Here is a 21,202-nt window from a genome sequence, read left to right as displayed (position 1 = left end):
GATGTGTGCAATGCAAATAGGAAACAATTTTAATGTACTTTAGATGGTGAACTTGGCAAAATCACTCCTTGCCCTGTGATTTCAAAGATCTCATTGAGGTGAGTAATTAGAGTGAAGTTGGATTATAGCATATGTAGGGATGTAATTTATGTTCAGTTGCCAGAGAAGTATTTATGGAACACAATAAATAGAATAAACATTCCTGGTAAAATTGATTCTAACTGCAAGTCTACATAGCCCAGGTGTACCTGAATACTTTCGGGACTATTTGTATGCAGCAAAGTCCTGTCATCGAAAAGACCAACAAACAATCAAAATAAGTAGATGTTGAGTGTCTTCTAAAGATTGCTGGATGAAACATACCCGTCAAGTCTGTTTTGATGCCATTACTTTTGGAAAGCTAAATTTTTGGAGCAAAAAATAAATTGCTGGAAGAACTCAGCAGGTCAAGCAGCATATGTGGATGCAAAGGGATGGTCCACGTTTTGAGTCGAGACCCTGCATCAGAACTAGGAGTGTAGAAGGAAGATGGCCATTATATGGAAGTGAGAGGAAGGGATAAGACAGGCTGTAGGTGATAGCTGGAAGCAGTTAAGGGAGGGATGATGGGTAGATGGAACCAGATGGGTAGGGTGATGAGTCTAGGTAACAAGGAGGAAAAGGTGAACAAAAGGAGAGAGACCTTGTGTGGGCTGGTGGGAGTGGGAAGCGAGTTACTTGGAACCCACGAGTAATTAGTTAAATGCCTTGACTGTACCTCAACTAACATCAATAAACAGATTGTCTGGTTATTAAAGTATTTTTGACTGAAGGACTTTTCTGCATACAAATCGATATTGGCTACTTTGGAACGGTGAATAGACAAAGAAAAGTATTTCATTAGCTGCAGAGCTCCTTGGCAGTTCCTGTGAAGGACATTATATAATGCAGAAGTTTTTAAATTGCCATTTGATTTATAAAATCATGTTCTTTCAAGAATTTTCTTTTTCCCAGTATTCCCTTCCTGTCCCAGTACAATCTTGGAGCACAATTCCATTTTATTTTTATTTCTATAAATAACACTGAGAGAATCGTAAGGTGCCATTGTACATTTAAAAATGGATTAAGAGAGACAGTTTTGCTCAGTTTGAATTGCCTGTTAAGAATGTGAGTTGCAAGGGAAAAATATGTTGACCACTGAACATTGTAAGCTTCCACTTAACATTCAAGATGAAGCTTAATTACTTGTAGTGTGGCCATTGCAGGAAATAAAAACTGGTGTGTTTGTTTAATTTAGGCCAGATCATATGGCCTATTGTTAAAATTCTCATCCAGTTCTTCACTTATGCCAAAAAAAATATTTTGATCATGGTTGCAGAGGCAGTTGTTATATATTTGATGAATTTATGCTGATGGCTTTAAAGTATTGGAAAACTGTTGCAGAATTGAATGAATAAAATTTGTTCTGGAACTCTTCTACTTTAATTTGCATTTATGTAATATGAAAAATAATGTCAGCACATTACAAGGGAGAGTGGAGAACTGCGAACAGAAGACAAACGAGAATTATATGAAGGTAGAGGGAGTGGTAATTAAAGGAAGAAAGTAGATCTAGTTCTGGAGAAGTTACAAGAGCGAAAATGTCATTGCTGAAAGTTGTTCCTCTGGAGTTAAGGGAAAAGAATGTGCTCTTGAATGGTGTGCCTCAGATTGTGGACAGAGTTTCATGTAATGCCCTTAAAATTGACACACTGGAGAGCAAAAACAAGAAGGAAGTAAGTTGTTTATGGAATAAAACATCTGTACCAGGGTCTTGGTTTAACAGTTGTTTGCAATGTTGATACAAGGATTTAAGTTTGGTCTTGACTAGTGAGGGCCTGGTTTGCGATTTTTTTTGTCAGCAAAATCTGGTTCAACTGAGCAGATACGCATAGACTTGCAGATGCTATTCTAAAGCAAAGAGGATTGTTCTGTGGTGCAGAAAATACATTTTGTAAATCCATCTCTTAATATCAGACAATCAGAAAAGAAAGCAACAGCTGTAGAATTGTCATGGATTAAAATCAGTTACGATTGCCAACCCAGTCACACAGCAAGGAAAAGGGCCCTTCAGCCCATCAAGCCCACGCTGACTATCAACCAGCCACTTACATTAATCCCATTTACATTCCCATCAGCTGTTACCAGCCACCCAGATTCTACCACTCTCCTACACACAAGAGGCAATTTATAGTGGCTAAGTAACCTACCAACCCAGATGTCGGTGGGATATGGGAGGAAACCGGAGCATTTGGAGAAAACCCATGAGGTCGTAGGGAGAACATGCAAATTCTACCTCAAGATTGTATTGCTAGCAGGTAACAGGTGTAGGATGAGCAACTCAAAGAATGAGATGATGAGTTTTCACAGGCTGTGAGAATAATGCTGGAGGAGGAAATATTTGTGAAGATGTTAGGACTAAAATGAATAACTGAGTGAAGGCAGTCAAAGGGGAGAGAGTTCACAAGGGGACAGCTGTCATTGCAGTCATAAAAGGAATCATAGCTGATCTTGACAAGGGCAGTCTCAATATTACATGAATTGAAGAGACCTGTACATGGGTGAGTGCAGAATCCTCTGATTTGTGTGCACTGTCTTAAGAGACAGTAGAGTGACAGTGTCACAGGAAAAGAGAGCAAGTGAGTTTTTAAGGTGAAAGAGAGTTTTGACAGCAATATGGTGCAAGAGGTTAAGGATAATTTGTAGCTGTCATGGGACTAGGGAGTGGTGCATAGAGTTGGTGAAATTGGTGGAAGATTTTGGTAAAATTATGGGGAGTGAGTGGTTTGGGAAGAAAATAAACTAATTGCAGATTTGGGCAAGTCTGTCAAAATTATTATCTATAATGAGGATAAAACTTCAGAGAGGAAAGCCTGAGGGGGAGCTTGGCTGATGACTCTGCAAGTATGTTTTTGGAGTCAGAGAACAGCGATCCAAAATGGATGACCTGCTCAAGTGGTGCATTTAGAAGTGTCAAGTTCTCAATGTCATTTGTTAAGCAGTTAACTGAAAAAAAATGGAGATGTCGTAGCTAGTAGTCAATACTATATCAAAAACTAATCTAAGATGCAATGCAAGTCTAAACTAATATTAATTGCTTCTCCTGAAAACCTTTCTGCCTTGAGGGAAGTAGGTGCAGTTGAAGCCAAGGGTCTTGGGTTGGAGATTGAGGTTAATGTCATTGAGACCAAGTTTGTGAAGGTGCTCAACTGGTCACAGTGACTCGTTTTAATAGCTTTGTGACAGTTTGTGAATGCAAATTTGTCATTGCATTCTGGTTCTAAAGACCCAGTCGTTTGCAAATTACTGCCAACAGTTGCCTGTGTGTAACTTTCTTCTTCTCCAGAACTGATGCATTATGCTGTTTATAGGGATCCTTGCAGTTCATTCAAGTGCATCATTCACAAACTGAGAGAATGTTATTGGTTCAGCGGCAGTATCTCTTTGCTTAATGTTGCTAGGTGGAAGAGACCAGCACAACATAGCTTGCTCTGCAGTGTTTCTCTTTGTTTCAAAAGAATTATGCCTGATTTTAATTCTGCTCTGATGTCAGAATCAAGATTGGGAACTTGGTGAATGGTGGAAGCGGAGTTTGGGGCGTATGTCCTGCTGTCCTATCACATCACCTTGGAGGAAGATGAATGCTGCTGTACTGATCAGGGTTGGGAATTTCATTCACATTTTGACTCTGTTGTGCAGTATTCTTCCAAAGTAATTTAAGAAAAAGGAATACTCATTTTACTGTACTTTCTCTGGATTGGTGTGATGGTAACCTAATAGTTAAATTTAACATCAATGCAATAGATTTTTTTTCCACTGTAATTTGATCAGACATTTCGGTTAATCAGATTTCTGAGGAATGTCATTTGGAAAACTTGTTGCTCAGGTGAAACGGCTCTGGTGTTAGTAGGATAAGTAGAGGCTGTTCTCATTAGTTAATTGGTTCAAGGGTTGGGGGACCTAGTGGTGGTGTGGGGCATTTAAAGTGAAGGTCAAAAGGTGTTAGGTGTTTTATAAAATTTTGTTAACGATCAGGAACTTGCTGCTTGTAAGGGTGGGCTGGAAGCAGGGTTCATTATGCTTACAAAAGAGAATTTGTTAAGTACTTGAGGGAAAGTAATATCCAAGGTTGCACGGAAAGATGGGTAAATGGGACCAAATGAATTCCTCTACAGGGAGCTGGCATGGATTCAATGGGCTAAGTGGCTTTCTGTGTGATAACAATTCTGTGCTTCGACACAGCCTAGCAGCATACCTGCAGTAAACACATTTACTATGCATTCTTCTCATCTAAAAGGAGTTTAGGCTTGATATGGACAACTGCAGTAATTGCAATCCAGTTTCCTCAGAATGATCAATGATACATGACTACAGTGATGAACTAGTTAGATCAAGGGCTAATGAATTTACCAGTTGTCAAGGCAATGGCAAGATTGGAATTGTCATAGTCTTTTGTGAAAAACTATTTTGCATGTGAGCTTAAATAAGCAACCATGTCTGGGCAAGACTGGAATTACTGTAATATATTTAGTATAAAAATACATTTTCTAATTTGACTCAAATTATGTTGGACAGAAAGGGTCCTTGCAATTTGTCTATATTTAGATTGCTGCTAATTTGTAAAACGGAAGATTCATCTTGAAAGAGAATTTGAAAGTATATAGTGACACTAATTTTTCTGGGGTTCTGGAGCACCACACACCCATTGAAATTCTTAGCAGTATAAGTTGCTATTCATGTGATCAAATAAGGCATTAAGTGAGTGCACAGAAAGATCTTTCAAATGGCAAACAAGATAAGCAGATTTTTCCTTCTTCGTGCCATTGGTCTTTGTAAATAATTGTCTCTTAAGAACATAATAAATAGAAGCAGGACGAGGCTACTTCAGCCCCTCATACCTGCCCACCATGCAATAATGGAAAATCATGGTTTACCTTTTACCCCAGCAGCACATTCCTGCACTAATCCTGTATCTCTTGATCCCCTGCCTTGAATATATTGAGTGACTGAGCCTCCATAGCCCTGTATAGAGAATTCTAAAGATTCACTGGGTGAAGAAATTTCTTCCTAAATAACTGACTTATTTTGCAATTATGACTGCTGGCTCTAGAAGCCCCTTCTTCTATGTGTACTCTACAATGTCTTGAACTTCACTTTGGGAATTAAGAGTTCTTTCAGGGCAGTACAGTGGCACAGCAGGTAGAGATGCTGTCTTATGGCTTCAGTGACCCAAATTTGATCCTGACCTTCAGCGCTGTCTCTGTGCAGTTGCATGTTCTTCTTGTAACTGCATGCGTTTCCTGCCATATCCCAAAGGTGTGCTGGTTGGTAGGTTAATTGGTCACTCTGAATTACCCCTAATTCAGGTGAGTGGCAGGAGCAAATGGGTGTGTGAGAGAGAATAGTTTACTGGGACCTAATTGGGGGAATGGCAATGATGGAATTGCTGTTGGAGCAGGCATAGACGCCAGGGGCTGAGTGGCTACCTCTCGTGAGGTAAGGAAATATAAAATATGCTTCATCACCTACTCTCTCATCCTTGGATTGTTTTACCATTTGAAATAAGGAAGTCAAGGGAAGAAACGAATACCAAGATTCCCACCCTTGCCTCTGCCCTAGAAGAAAAAGGCTGCCTAGAGCAGTGATGGAGAACCTTCAAATAAAACAAATATTTCAACTTCAAGATTATCAGCAACGGCAAAGTTGATTAATGTTACTGTAAATTGTATAGGAAGTCTGTAGATATAATTGATGTGAGGGCAAATTTAGTTGTTATGGCCCAAATAATTTAATAAATTTCAGATACTGCTTGACCATATTCATCTGTTTCCACTTTAGGTAGGTAGTCGGGGGTTACCAGTCCCTGTGGAACTGTACCGTAACCTTGGGGAGAGGAGAGGGATGGAATGGTGAAGCCATTATTGACATTTCATTGCACGCTGACCTGCCACGGCATAGGATTTTCAAGCAGCCAAGTTTTTATTGAAATAAAGAAACCTTTGAAAGTGTGCTACACCAGACCATTTTCCTATGCATTTAGTCAACTATAGAGCTTGACAACTGTAGTGTGAACTGTGAACCATCTCAACTCTTTCTCGAGGTGCGATTTTCAAATCTAATAGCTTTATATGAAGAAATCTGGAGCTCTTCTGGTGTTGTATATTCCCAAAATGTTGTTTTTGCTGGCTTCCCAGGGACTTGAATGCACATTTTAGTTTAGCATGAAGTACCATCTTTCAGGTGAAGAAATTTAACTGTTCTTGTGGAGGTAAAACATCTCTATTCAAAAAAGAAATGTGCAATGGAGTCTTCCCAGTGTTCTGACCATCATTTGTCCCTTAACCAAAATAGATAAATAGCTGATTTCTCATTTGGTTTTCAATGGGACTACAATTTTCCAGTGGCAGTGACTCAAAATAATTTGCTGGTCATGAAGCACTTTGGAATGAACTGAGGACATGGAAAATGTAATATAATTGCACATTCTTTCTAGAAATAAAAAAAACTGATCACTTATCTTGTGAGCAAAATTATTACCTCAATAAAGTCAGCCATTTGCAATTCAAGATGATTAATTACATAGAATACAATATAGAGTGCAGTGGTTGTGTTACTGCACTAGTAATTTTCAGCACTAAAGTTCAAATAGAATGGATTCTTTTTCAGGCTGGAAGGTTATAACTAGTGGAGTGCCCCAAGGTTTAGTTCTTTGTTTTCAATGATTTACTGTCTACGTAAATTATCTGGAGAAGGGGGCAAAGTGTAAAGTATTCAAGTATGCTGATGACGTAAAAGTAGGTGAGAGGGCACGTTGCAATGAGGATATTTGGATTCAGCAACAGGATATAGATAAGTTGAGTGCGTGGTGCAAATGTGGGAAAGTGTGAAGTCATCTGCTTTGATCAGAGGAGTCTCGAAGCTGACTGTTACTGAAGTGGAGAAAGATTGCAGATGGGTGAAATGCAGAGGGATCCAGGTGTTCTCGTGTACAAATCGCAGAAGGTTAGCAGACAGGTGCAGCAAGTAGTTAAGAAGGCGAATGGCTTATTGACATTTATTGCAAAGGTGTTGGAGTTCAGAAATAGGGAACTATTATTACAATTGTACTGGTGAGGCCACACCTGGAGTAGTGCACAGTTTTGGTCTCCTTACACAAGATGATATGCGGACATTGGAGGCAGTCGAAAAGAAATTCACTAGGGTGAGAGGGTTTTCTTATCATGAGTGGCTCAAAAAATTTGGATCTCTATTTGAGTTTAGAAAACTGAGAGGTTATCTTATTGAAACGTATAAAATCCTAAGGGGGGGGGAATGACAAGGTAGATAGTGAGATGTTTTACTAGTGGATGAATCTCAAATGAGGGTCATATAGTAAAACGCTTTTGATTCGGCTCATGATTTTGGTGCTAGGTGAGCAGATTTGCCGGTGTATTGGATGTCATATAAAAGCTCCATCGCATATTTAATTCACTTTTTCTTTCAATGCTACACAGTAGAATGATAAATTTTACTGTCAATCCTAAGTTTAAAGGACGTGCAAGAAACAAGGCCTCGGAGGGAGCATGGGAAACAGAACCAAATAAATTTCAAGGAAGCACATCTGACAGGGCTAGGTGTGTTTAAAGAGAGTGGGAAGCAGGGCACTGACAAGTGGACAGGGAGCATGGCAAACCTGTCTGGGGAATCATAGGTAATCAATGGTGCCTTTTTAAAAAGCATCAGTTTGCACCTGTCTATCTGCCTAATAATTCCTTCACCAGATCCAGATGGCGAACCATCAAGATTTCGGATGGTGAGCTCGATGTTGACCCATTGGGATTTCCAAATAGTCGGATAGTGGACTATTGGAGTTAGGGAGCAGTCATTTAAAACTGTGTGTTTGAACTTCTGATAGAGTTTGGTGAATCTCTGTTCCGGAGGTTTGTTGAGGTGATCATTGGGGTATTTAAAGAGGAATTAGACAAATTTTTAAAAGATCAGGGAATTGAGGGCAATGGGGAACTGGCACAGAAGAGATGAGGCCGTGGCAGAAGAGCCATGATATTGTGTGGCGGGGCAGTCTTGAGGGGCCTGCATCTATTTTCTAATGTTCTTTTGATGAAAGCAAGAACCTGGGAACAATTTATTAGATTCTGCATAATTATATTGTAACTGTGATAATTTTATTAATAGTTTTAATAATTTAGAATTGCTACATGGGTGATTTAAAGGATGCTAATTAGTTACATTCAAATGCCTTTGGAAAAATTAGTGAATGTTTAGTAATGAAGGACCTAAACCACACACCTTCATGGATGTCCAGTACACATCCACATATTACAAAAATACTACTTGGCATTTTTCCAGTAAACACAAATTAAATAAAACTCTGTTCTTATTCTAAGCCCTGATATTTACTGAGGCTCCAAGGAAATGATTGCTTTGGACTGGCTAGATCATTTATTTCAGTTAATGGACTCCATTCTACTTGTTTCTAATGGAAAGCACATTCTTGGTATGGCGAACCTTCAGTGCAACATAATGGGCTAATCTTCAACTGGTACTTTAGACTTTGGGGAAATTGTCTAACTTTCCAAATTGATCATTTTGATCAAGGTAAATTGCATATGGTAATGGGTCAGTGGGGCTGTGTATTTGATTGATGGAATGGGTCAGTGATTGAATCAAAAGCAATCAGTGACTGTGCTTTTGCTCCCAAGGAAACAAATTTTTATTTTATAAATTGTGGATTTTTATGGGAACAATAACTCCTAACTGATTAACAGTTGGAACCAATGCAACTTTTTTTAATGTCTTTTCAGAAGCCAGTGAAAATTTTTGTTGTGTAGGTCTTGTAAGTTGTCATGATGAATCCAAAGTTCCATATTCCTGCATTCCTGTATCTTTTTTTATGTACAGTAGCAAATAGGTCAGTGCTTTAAAGCAGAATCAGTCATTCATAAATTACCATCTAGAGCTATATTTATGCACTAGTTTCAGTGTTTAAAAAAGGAGGGCCATTATGATATAAAGTTAGTGATACGTTTGGAAGGTCTGAATATTGATCTTTCAAGTTTGATGCACATCTCCCAAAAGCTGGGGTTTTGAATTAAAATTGCAAGCTGTCTTCTGTATTTCATCTTCAGATGTGCGCTGTATTTTGCCGTGCAGAATTAACACTTAGACATGTGACTGACAACCTGTGAAAGGTATACTTAGCTTTATTCAAACTTTTGTACTTACCTCAACCGCTTCCTCTGGCAGCTCGTTCCATATATGCACCATAATTTGAAGAGGTGATAAAGAGGGTTGACTAGTGCAAGGTGCTAGATATTTTCTACATGGACTTTAGCAATGCATTTGACAAAGTCCCGAATGATAAGCTAGTCTGGAAGGTTAGATCCCATGGGATCCAGGCTGAGCTAGCCAATTGGATGTAAAATTGGCTTGGTGGAAGGAGGCAGAGAGTGGTAGTGGACGGTTTTCATTCAGATTGGAGGCCTGTGACCGGTGGTATGCCACAGGGATTGGTGCTGGGTGTATTGTTGTTAGTTTCCTTTCCTACCACAGATGCTGCCTGACCTGTTGAGTTCCTCCGGCAGATTGTTTGTTGCTCCAGATTCCAGCATCTGCAGTCTCTTGTGTCTCCACTGTTGTTTGTCATCTATATTAATGATTTGGAAGACAATGTTGTTAACGTGGTTAGCAAGTTTGTGAATGACACCAAAATTGGTGGTGGTGTGCACAGGGAAGGAAGTTACCTAAGATTACAACAGTATCTAGACAAACTGGGGGAGTGGGCCAAGGAATGGCAGCTGGAATTTAACTCTGACAAGTGTGAGGTGTTGTATTTTGGTTAGTTAAACCAGGGCAGGACTTGCACAGTAAATGGTATGGCCCTGGAGAGTGTTGTAGAACAGAGACCTTGGAGTACAGGCACACAATTCCCTGAAAGTGGAGACACAGGTAGATGGGGTGGTTCAGAAGGCGCTTGTCACTCTTGCCTTCATTGGTCAGGGCATTGAGTACAGGAGTTGGGACATCATGTTGCAACTGTACAAGTTGTTGATGAGACCACACTTGGAGTATTTTGCTTCATTCTGGTTGCCCAGCTGAAGGACTTCATTAAGCTGGAAAGGGTGCAGAAAAGATTCAGAAGGATGTTACCAGGATTGGAGAGCTTGAATATAAAGATAAGCTGGGACGTTTTTCCTGGAGCATAGGAGACTGAGGGATGACCTTGTAGAGATATATAAAACCATGAGGCATGTAGATATGGTGGATGGTCACAGTTTTGTTTCTCCAGGGAAGAGGAGTCTAAAACTAGAGGGCATAGTTTTAAAGTGAGAGGGGGAAAGATTTAAAAGGGACCAGAGGGGCAACTTCTTCACACAGTGTGGCAGGTATGTGGAACAAGCTGCCAGAGGAAGCCATAGAGGTGGATACAATTGCTATGTTTAAAAGACATTTGGACAGGCACATGATTAGAAAAGGTTTAGAGGGATATGGGCCAAACACAAGCAAATGGGACTAGCTCGGTTAGACACCTTGCTTGACTAATTGGGTCAAATGGCCTGTTTCTGTGCTGTATAACTGTATTAGTCTCATCTTTCCTCACCATTGTCAAAAGTGAGAAGTGAAGTGGTTCCCATTAGAAAGGGAAGCCTCAATATTCTCACTTTCAAATATGTCCAAAATAAGTGAAGAGAAAGAGTTAATGTTATGTGCTGTGAAATTGGATTAGGGGGTAGGATCTCCATAACAGTTTACAGTGCATATAAATGTGTATTCTTCAAAATTAAGAACACAAATTGAAGCAGGAGTAGGTCATTCAGGCTTGTGCTGCACCTCCACCATTCAATGTTTTCTGATGTTTAATCTCAGCACTACTTTTATGTAGTAACTCCATTTCTCTTAATTCCTTTAATATCCAAAAATTAATCAATCACTGTGCTGATATACTCAGCAACTGAGTTAAACAACTTGCTTGGAATGAACAGGGTTGGAAGGGGTTTGTTGCTGCCCTAAATGCCATGTATGTCATGGGTAGTCAGTATAAAAAAAATTGACCATTAAACCTTATTGTTGGCACTTGTAGTTAGCTGTGATAATAATTTCTAGCTCTCCTACCGTCTGAGATAGCTGAGTTCTTCTAATTCTGACTGCTTGATCGTTTCTTTACTGGTGGCTGTGCATTCAGCTCTTGAGATCCTTAGCCCTGGGAGTCCTTCGCTCACTCTGGCTCTCTACTTCTCTTTCCATCTTTGTCTTTCCTGAAAATTTCCCACTTTAGAATTTATTCTCGTCTCAGGTTTTTGTAATACTCCTTTTAATTGACTTGGGAAGCTTTGCAGTGTTAAAGGTGTTAATACAAGTATGGTTTATTCTTCCACACAATTGCTCTCCAGTACAAATCTCTGGAAATGCATATGAGCATTGAACTTAATTATAATTTCTCCACATGTACGTAGTTTTACGTAGTTTGCCAGTATGGATGTTTACGTTCATGCATAGACTAAGGACATTATAGTTGATTGCTGGAGAGCATAATAACTAGAACCTGCAACTTAACAAGAGTCAGTTGTTGGGAGCAGGAAGGAAGGGAAAATAAAACTATTTTGATATATATAAAATAGAATGATCCAGCTGGCACTTTGACTCTTTTGAGAGTTGTTTTCTATTAGTGTAGGAAAGATTGTGATATTGATTGTGGATTGTAAATTATTTCAAACATTTGAATGATTGAATGTTGGATGGTATAATTGTTCATGGAGGAATTTGAACTGGGTGGTGTTAATGGGTCAAATTGTTCTGAGATCCATCAAAGATGAGAACGATTATTTAGGAGCAAGTGTAATGCGCGAAGTATGATAATCCTATCCTTGACAGATTCCAATATAATTGTTTATCTACCTGTATACGTTTCTAGAGCTAATTTATATTTTTCTGTTGTATGTACTGCACTTAACCAAGGTTGGTGGTAGATCTTTTCTGCTGTCACCATCACAAGGTTGATGAGATTACCAGTGAGTGGTAATTGTTGATGTGATGCTCTTCATTTCTAAAGTTAATATCAGGAACAATTGACTACAGTTATGAAATTTAGATATGACTTATCAATCTCATGCCTCCTGTAATGTCAGTATTTTATGTACTTTGCTCTGTGACTCAGCACTAAATGCTGAGCCTGGCCTCCAATCATCCAGGACCTCCTTGCCATTGGACCAAGATATTGCCCTTTCAAGGTTGAGATAGCTGGTGTGCAACAGCCAGCCCATATTTAGAGGAATCATGTACATGCATTGTCCACTTCTTAAAATGAAGTTCAGAACCAGGAACATCAGGGCTCGCACTGCCAACAGATCTGAATGTCGTACTTCAATCATAGCCTGGCAACTTGGATGCTTCAACGGGATGGGCTCAAAGTGCCAAGCAGCTGGAAGCTCCGGTTTACCTTCGTGGACTGAATGAAGTGTTGTGCAAACTAGTCATTCAGTCTGCATTTGATTTCTCCAATAGAGAGGACCCCATATCATGAACACGAAATGTACTACACTAAATTGGAAGAAGACTAATTGAATTGTTGCTTCATCTGGAAGGCATGTTTGTGTCCCTGAATGATGGAAAAGGTAATAAGGCAGCTATCACCTTGCAGTTGCATGGGAAAAGGCTGTGAGAAGCAGAGTGAATGTAGATGAAACTGGAAGGATGGACCAGGGAGAACCGTCCCTTCAGAATGTGAAAGGGGAGAGGATGATGTGTCTGGAGGTGATGTCTCATTAAAGAGATTCATGGGAGAATCAGAGATTCAGGTAGAAATTATGGAAGATGATCTGAATGTGGAGTGAAAGGTGAGGGCAAGGTGATCTCTAGCCTTGTCCTGGGTGAGAGAAGAGGGACTGAGGGCAGAAGTGCAGGAAATGAAATGGATTTGGTTGTGAGCTGCGTTTGCTTTGGGATTATGGAGCATTCTGGTCAAACCAGGTTGCTGTCTGAAATTTGTTAGCATGATCTATCAGTTGCTCATGCATGCCATGAGCCGAACATACCCACCACAGAGGCAGTCCCACTGCACACCAGAATCAGTGGAGGTTGTATCCATTGGTCAATCCTCTTCTCAATCTTGCCTGTCATAGTATTGAATTGCACCCCAACAAGGTTCATGCTGGAGTGGAGTTAATCTACAGGACGAATGAGAAACTGTCAGCCTTCATCATCTCCTTTGCAGAACACAGATCACCTTGACGTCTGTCAGAGATGTGTAGTATATACTGTAGAAGACAGGCTGAGATCTAAGTTGTCATTGACTTTTTCAAGACTATAAGTGAAGATGGACCTTGCATTAAGCATCCAGATGGCAAAGGTCTTCTACCAACCTGCCTCACTGCACAATACAAGCATGCTGGCAATCCAGACCCTGGAAAATGAGGATCACTTTCCAAATCTTTGGAGTCATATTTCAGCAAAGGCAGGTGTCATTAATATAATTCATTACCACCTCAGTGTGCTGGCTTTCTAGTGACTGTAAAAGTGTTCAAACATCAAGATCTCAAACCCAGCACTCTCATGGTCTATTGGGTAGCACTACCCACCTTTGGGCCAAACGCTGGTAAACGGGACTAGCTTGGATGGGCACCTTGGTTAGCATGGACGGAAAGGCCTGTTTCTGTGCTTTATGACTCTCTGTGCACCTTGGAAAGATGGACAACCTATAGTAGGCACCTGAGCGAACTGGATGCACACCATCAATGCCATTTCCACAAAATCTTCCAAAGCCCTTGACAGTATCGGCAAACCAGTGTCAATGTCTTCTCTCAAGCCAATGTTCCCAGCATCAAGCACTGATCATGATCAACCAGCTCTGGTGGGCAGGCCCCTTCATTTGCATGGCTGGCATCAGACTCGCCAAATGGACACGCCATTCTGATCTTTGCCAGGGTAAAAGATTTCCAGGAGGGCAGAGAAAATACTTAAAGGATGTTTTCAAAATCTTTGGAAAAAAATTTGTAACATCCCTGCTGTTGAGGAAATCCATGGCCTGTGACAGTTCAAAATGGAGAACGAGCAACAGGAAAAGTACCAAGCACTTTGAGTCTCCACAACGGGAGCATGCAGAAGCCATATACAAACAGTAGAAGGAACATCCCATATCTCAAAACAACCCATCCATCTGCCTCTTCCAGGATCACCCGCTTCACTTGGAGCAGAGTCTTCGGATCCTGCATGAGACATTTTGATCACCTCAGAACCTATAAAACTGGTCTTGAAGCGTGAGCATGAGTGGAAGTAGGAGTCCAGCATTTGGCCCTTTATGCCTGCTCTGCCATTCAATATGTTCATGGATGATCTACTTTAGTGTCACATTGATGCACTATCCCTTATTCCCTAAATATCTAAAAACCGATCAATCTCTGTCATCCTTGACCCCCGAGGGACTGACTAATAAAAAGATCGATGTCATCTTTGTCACTTCAGTAAAATGGAGGAGTGGCATTGTGATACCAACTTCATTTGGACTGTGAAAGATACCTGGAATAAAACTCTGGAGAGATTTGTGTACTGTTTTTAGTTACATGAGTTAATGTATTAAGAGCATTTAGCAAGAGTGGTTAGCATGTTGAAGACTGTCAGTTTAATTGTATTCATTCATATTGATGTTGATTTACTTGCACAATAAGCCTGTTAACAATTACCTTCAGGTTGTCAAATTCCTGACTGATGAGCAGAAAGAAGCATTAATTTGGTTTGATCAATTTTTCCTTGTTGAAAGTTTTCATTTGAATATAACTAAGTTTACTTTGTTACCTCTGCTGATAAATTGAAACTCTTATAGGGTGAACAAAGATAAGTGGCATTTCTTCTGAAGATCAGCCCCAAGAGAGAATGTCCTGGAAAGACTGAGGCATTGGGGATCTATTGGTAGATTGCTGAGTTTAATATCTCTATTTAATAGGAACTTGAGGGACAACTTTTTTTTACACAAGGGGTGGTATGTATTGGAATAAGCTGCTCGAGGAGGTGGTTGAGGCAGGTATAATAACAACTTTAAAAGACATTTGGACAGGTACGTGGATAGGAAAGGTTAAGAAGGTTATGGACCAAACGCAGGCAAAAGAGACTTACTTGGATGGGCATCTTGGTTGGCATGGACCAGTTGGGCTGAAGGGCCTGTTTCTGTGGTGTATAACTCTATAACTACTTGGATCAAGTCTCTGAGAACATAAGACTAAAGTATGACATACCTTGTTTCCTGCAGTAGCATATTTCAATGTTCCCTTTATTTGTAAACTGGTATTATGGCAGAAATGCATGAAATTATGGCATGTTTGATATGCTACAGATTTTAAAAATTTTGTATTGGATGTAGGCATAACTGTTAAGACTGAGACTTAATCGCTATTATTTAGTTGTTCTTGAGGGGGTGATGGTGTGTTGCTGCCTTGAACTGCAACAAACTATAAGCAGAAGATACTCAGTGCTTCTAGGTAACCAGAGGTCAAGAAACGATCATCCATATTGTTGTATAGGAAATATGGAGATCGCTTTCTTCTGTAACTGCTGATTTTAAAATGACATTTTGATGACCACTTCATGTCTGTCCTCATCATGTCTTCTTTTGGGGTATCGTATAGCCCAAACAGTAGCTCTCTACTTTGGTTCAAAATTGATAATGCCTTGTGATAAGCACATTGAGTTAGAATTTCAGATAAGTAGAGGCAAGCAAGCAGTAGGGTGCTGTCAGGATGGAAGGTAGCACGATAGAGTATTTAAAGCGTCATGCCTTGCTGAGCTGGAGTCTTTAACATTGATTTCTTGAACACTTTACTCCCATGATGCTGTCTACTAAATCAGTGTAATTTAGGAATAATTCATCTTTTCAATATAGTCACATTTCATTTTGTGTTGGTGCTCAGGACCTTTATTCTTTGATTCTGTGTTCCATTTTAGTCTACTGCAGGAACTTTGGGAAGGAAGGTGTCATGAGAAGAGATTATTAGTCCGTTATCAATGCATTCAGTTGTAATTCAGGACTAGCCTATTAAACTGTGACAATCATGGATCTTTGTTCTGAATTGTTTCATAATGCCAATATTTTTGGATGGCAGAATTGGCCCGATAGGAGATTGTAGATCCGCTTGATATAGCTGACGAGATTGTGTTCAGTTTAAAGGATATGCAAATTGAACTTGTGCATCACTGCTTGTGAATTGAAGTGTTGGATGGGCTCTTCGTAGAAGATGAATAAGCAGCAGTGAGTCCACATGGTGAATTGGGCTGGAAGCAGGGAAGCTGATTAATCATATCTGGCTACTTTTATTTAAAATTGCTGATCTGATTTTTGTCCTCATGAAGTGTATAGTTTTGCCACTTCCTGGTTTGTGATCAGTGATGCTGCCCAATGTAAATCAAGAACCAGATAGTTTTAAATTCCGAGTTTTGTGACACTCCAGTTGATTATTTTGTCCCTGCTTGCCTGCACCCCGCAGCTGAGAATAGCAATTTGAATCATTGCCCCTGTGCTTAGTTTGTTTTATGTTGATGGTTTACTGTTGTGCAGTTCCTACAGTGCCCTCAGCACAGTGATGCTAATTATATTAAATGGGCTCAATCTACGCTAATGCAATAATCTGTACACTTTATTTTATTGAAATACGCTTTTAATTTAACTGGTTTTCTTTTATAGGTTCACACATAGTCTGAACCATGGCCACAAATGGTACAAATTCTGCTTCAACGAGCAACCACACAACAAAATCGCAACTTGGGATAAAAGGTGGGTTTGGAGGAGAATTCATTTACTCACTGTAATGGGGACGCACCAATTTTTGTATTTGATTTTTTTTCTCTCCTTTTTCGCAAGTTTGCACCAGCTGTGATAAGGTAACCTGTGTCAGTGTCACTCTAAGCCAGCTAGTAGCAATGTGCATGGGTCTGATTTTTCTCTCTTCTACCAATGCTGGTTAAAGTTTCTGATAGTTTTCGATAGGAGTCTATACTATACGTTAAGTTGCATATTTATACAGGAGACAAAAATTACCTTTTTCCTCAAAGTCGTGTTACGGCTTTCTGGCAATCTTGATATATGGCATTGTTATATAGTTTGTATCTTGCTTCTGGCAGTTTGCCCTTTGCTGTGGTCAACCCATAAGAGTGAAATTTTCGAGTTCTGACTTCTCTCTAAATATTGGCACCGTGTAGTGCCCTCTCCAGCAAGCTATTAAATAAACGATCAAAGGACTAGGTTACTCTGTCTCTTAAAACTCTATTTATTGACCCGTCAACTGCCATTTGTCCCAACAGGTCATAGATTTTCTTAAAAAGGTGCTAATTATTTTGAGGTTTGTAACAGCGCATTTAAAATTTATTCTACAAACAGTGAGGTGGAGGAACTTAGCGGGTCAAGCAGCATCTGTGGGGGTATAAGAGTTGATTCCTTTTCCTACCCACAGATACTGCTCGGCCCGCTGAGTTCCTCCACCAGATTGTTGCTCCAGATTCCAGCATCTGTAGTCTCTAGTCTCCATTTAAAATTTATTCCTCTAGATAAATTATAATCTGAGAACTTTTCAGTTGTTACTAACTCGCTTACAGCTTTTGCAACAGGATTGAGACTTTGGAGGGAGCAATGCATAGCCTTCTGTTCATTCTGCCTACATGGGCAAAAACATCTACATCAGTGTTAAAGTCGACCCGCGCTCTGTAATAAATCAGACAACAACAGAACCAGAGAACTTACGATCAACGCTTTATTATTTTACCGCCGGCGGGAGTGGGGGATACATAGAAAGAGTAAACAGTGTAACCCAAGCTCTGTTCTGATCCCACTCAAAGAAGTACCGGTTACTGCGTACCTTTATACCCATTTTCATGGGAAAGCTTGGTGGGAAGTTGCACTTACTAGGCAGTTGTTTACATAAAGCTTTTAGCACAAGATATGTCTTAAAAAGCTGCTTTCTCTCTCACCCACACCTGGCCTCAAATCCAGTCAAAACTATAGTCACCCCATGGCTGAGGTAATTCCTTTCTATGGGAAGAAGCTGACAATGAGAAGCATGTCATTAACCTTACATTGCCAGTTACCTTTTACATCAGAAATTGGAGGGGAGAGAAAAGATATCAGAGCATGGTACAGGATACTTCTGTCATCAAAAGTGACATCTTCACCTTCAATGTGAATTCTCGTTATTTATAGTGTCCTCCATCCTGACACCACCACCTTGTAATCACTTCCATACGCTTGTTCTCTAATGTGGTTTTCTTTTTGCTGGTGCTGACTGGCATGGCAGATCGGGGCCAGGGCACTTCATCCAGGTGGTGCATGATTGTTAAGGTCATTAATATCCGCTATTTGAAAGATTCCACTTGTGTCTGCAGTACAATGATTCACAATTGATAAATTGCGTCAATGCATGCAATTGTCAAATTTGTGATGGTTTTGCATTTCAGTTAAGTAATTCCACTCCTTGTTTAAGAAAGTTTCTCCATTTGTTGTTGCAGTCATTTGTGCAAAGCTCAAAGAAAATAAGAAGAACTGGTTTGGGCCCAGTCCCTATGTGGAAGTGGCAGTCGATGGCCAGTCAAAGAAAACTGAGAAGCTCACCAACACACACAACCCTAAGTGGAAACAGCATGTCACAGTGTATGTTGAATATTTTTCATGCCATTACTTTTAATCTTAGATAATAATCTCATTAGTATAACATGTTCTTTTTCCTGTGTTGAGAAATGAAGGGCAAAAAAAAATGGACAATTTATTGAAGTGTTTTACTTGTTACAAAATAAAATATACACTGAGTTTGGATAAGCTGTTTGACCATGCATATGTTGAAAGGTTGCTGAAATTTTTGGTAGTGTATTCTAGGATTGGAAGAGTGTTGCTAGAATCCAGAAATGGGCTAGAATCCAGTTTCTAAAATCCTACTAAATTAAAAAGGCAGCAATTTACCTCATTATGTAGACTGGTGTTGTAAGTAACCCAGCCAAGGTATGGATGGCAGTTATCTTCCTTGGAGGTTGCTGGAAAACTGACTTAGTTTCTAATACAGGCCTTTTTCATTTGTTTCTGGTGCTGATCTGGAAATGACCAAATAATGGAAACTCGTCATGATAAGATATGAGGTCATTATTACCACGTTGCTAATTCTTCCGCCTTTGGAAGAGTTTGAGACTACCACATTGGCCTCATCAGCTACCTCCGAACCCACAAAACCGATATGGAAGCAAGTCATCCTTGATCCCGCAAGACTGCCTTAGAATGGAAGCCAATCCAATACAATGGCTATAACATGATTATATCCAGGATTAAGAGTGAATCTCGCTGATTTGTATAGCATACCTCCTCGGTGTGGCCCTCAACTGAGCTTTGTCATCGCATGCTGAGATCAGCATAGGGTGTATTTCAAATTGAGCATTCTTCTCAGCAATGTGATTTGGTGCATATATCAAGAACCAGTGAAGGCTACATGATTTTTTTTCCAGTGGCTTTTCTTCTCACCCCCAATTGTCTTTGCCTTCCTCAGTTCCCATATCTTCTGAAATATTAGATTCTTGTTGGTGTTCAGTTCGATGGGTAACCATCAGTACCTTGCCCGTAGAGCCATACAGCACAGAAACAGACCCTTCAGCCCAACTGGTCCATGCCGACCAAAAGTCCCATTTAAACCATTTGCCTGAGATTGGCCCATATCCCTCTTAAACCTTCCCTAACCACATGCCCGTCCAAGTACCTTGTACCTGCCTCAATCACTTCCTATCGCAGCTCATTCCATATACTGACCAGTCTTTGGGTGGAAAAGTTGCCCCTTAGGTTCCTGTTAAACCTCTCCCCTTTCACCTTAAACCTATGCCCTCTAGTTCTTGATTCCCCAACTCCAGGAAGAAGACTGTGTGCATTCACCCTACTTATGCCCCTCATAATGTTATACACCTCTGCAAGATCACCCCTCATTCTCCCACGATCCAATGAATAAAGTCCCAACCTGCTCCACCTCTCTCCATAACTCAGTCCTTCAAGTTCTGGCAACATCCTCGTAAATCTCCTCTGCACTGTTTCCAGCTTAATGGCATCTTTCCTATTAGTAGAGTTACAAACTGAACACGGTATTCCAAATGCGGCCGTACCAACGTCTTGTTCAACTCTCGATTCTCTAGCTATTCTTATTGATAGGAGTCTTTTGTGGTGGGCCTGGGAAGGGTTGTACTTGCACATGAAGTTGAGGAAAATGAAAAACTGGTGAAGGTGGAAAGGTTTTATTTTTAAACTTTTCTCTATCTTTTGTTTACAGGATTGTAACACCATTCAGCATGATCACATTTAGAGTATGGAGCCATCAGACGCTGAAATCAGATGTCTTGCTGGGCTGTGCCACTCTGGACGTCTGTGAGACGTTAAAATCTAATAATATGAAATGTGAGTTACTTGGCAGTCCTGCCACTACCAGCTGTCGAGAATAACTCCTCATTTTTCTTTGTCATTTCATACAATTAGCAATAAACATGACACAGGCGACTGCTCCTTGCCCAGCCTTTTGCTGACTGAAGGGTCAGTCCAACTGTGACATGACAATGGGGCATAATCTGGGACATTGGACAAGGAAGGTAATCAAGGACCAAGTCCTAAATGGATTACACATTTCACCATTTTGTTGTTCTCTGCAATCATTTCCACAATGGAAGCTAGATGGATTTTAGTTCAAAAGAAGCCAAAGCTGAAACATTCTTTTTTTTCTGTAAAAGAAAGAATAGTGAGCTGAAGTATTGGCATTCCTTGCATTGAATTCAATGTTAACATCAACTTGTATTTGTATAACATCTTTCATGCGATCTAAGATGCTTAACCGGAGTACTTTCAGCCAAAAAAAGGGTAATAGTGACTGTCTTTTGAGTGGATGAATACCGTTTACCTAGCTTTCTTTTTTGGAACTGGACACATTTCATGCAAGTAGTGTTTCTTCACTTTAAAAGCTTTTCTTGTTTGTTGTGAAACTTAATTGATTTTAATACACAATTTCTTGTTGCCCCACTTTTAGCAAATTTAATGCTTGCTGTCACATAGCTCACTTTTGTCCAGCAGTTGCTGGGTAATTGGATATACTTGGAAATAAACCAACTCAAATTCTAAAGTAGGTTTAAATTTTGAACATGTGGCGGACTTCTTGCATGGCCATAATCTACTCATGACTTTAGATGCTGGAACTTGATTTTC

General features: G+C 40.0%; 1 protein-coding gene across 1 annotated transcript in view; it reads left to right on the top strand.

Moving 5' to 3' along the window:
- The window catches only part of LOC127578704 (E3 ubiquitin-protein ligase Itchy-like), a 91,746-nt gene that overhangs the window by 13,601 nt on the left and 56,943 nt on the right, over window positions 1-21,202 (top strand). Inside the window, 3 exon segments of the mRNA XM_052031026.1 lie at window positions 16,682-16,771; window positions 18,496-18,637; window positions 20,283-20,407. Coding sequence (XP_051886986.1) covers window positions 16,702-16,771; window positions 18,496-18,637; window positions 20,283-20,407 — 337 coding nt within the window. The 5' untranslated portion in view covers window positions 16,682-16,701.

Source organism: Pristis pectinata, chromosome 16 (assembly GCF_009764475.1).
Source record: "Pristis pectinata isolate sPriPec2 chromosome 16, sPriPec2.1.pri, whole genome shotgun sequence".
Taxonomy (NCBI): domain Eukaryota; kingdom Metazoa; phylum Chordata; class Chondrichthyes; order Rhinopristiformes; family Pristidae; genus Pristis; species Pristis pectinata.
The sequence above is the reverse complement of the archived record's forward strand: the minus strand, read 5'-3'. Positions and strand labels throughout refer to the sequence as shown.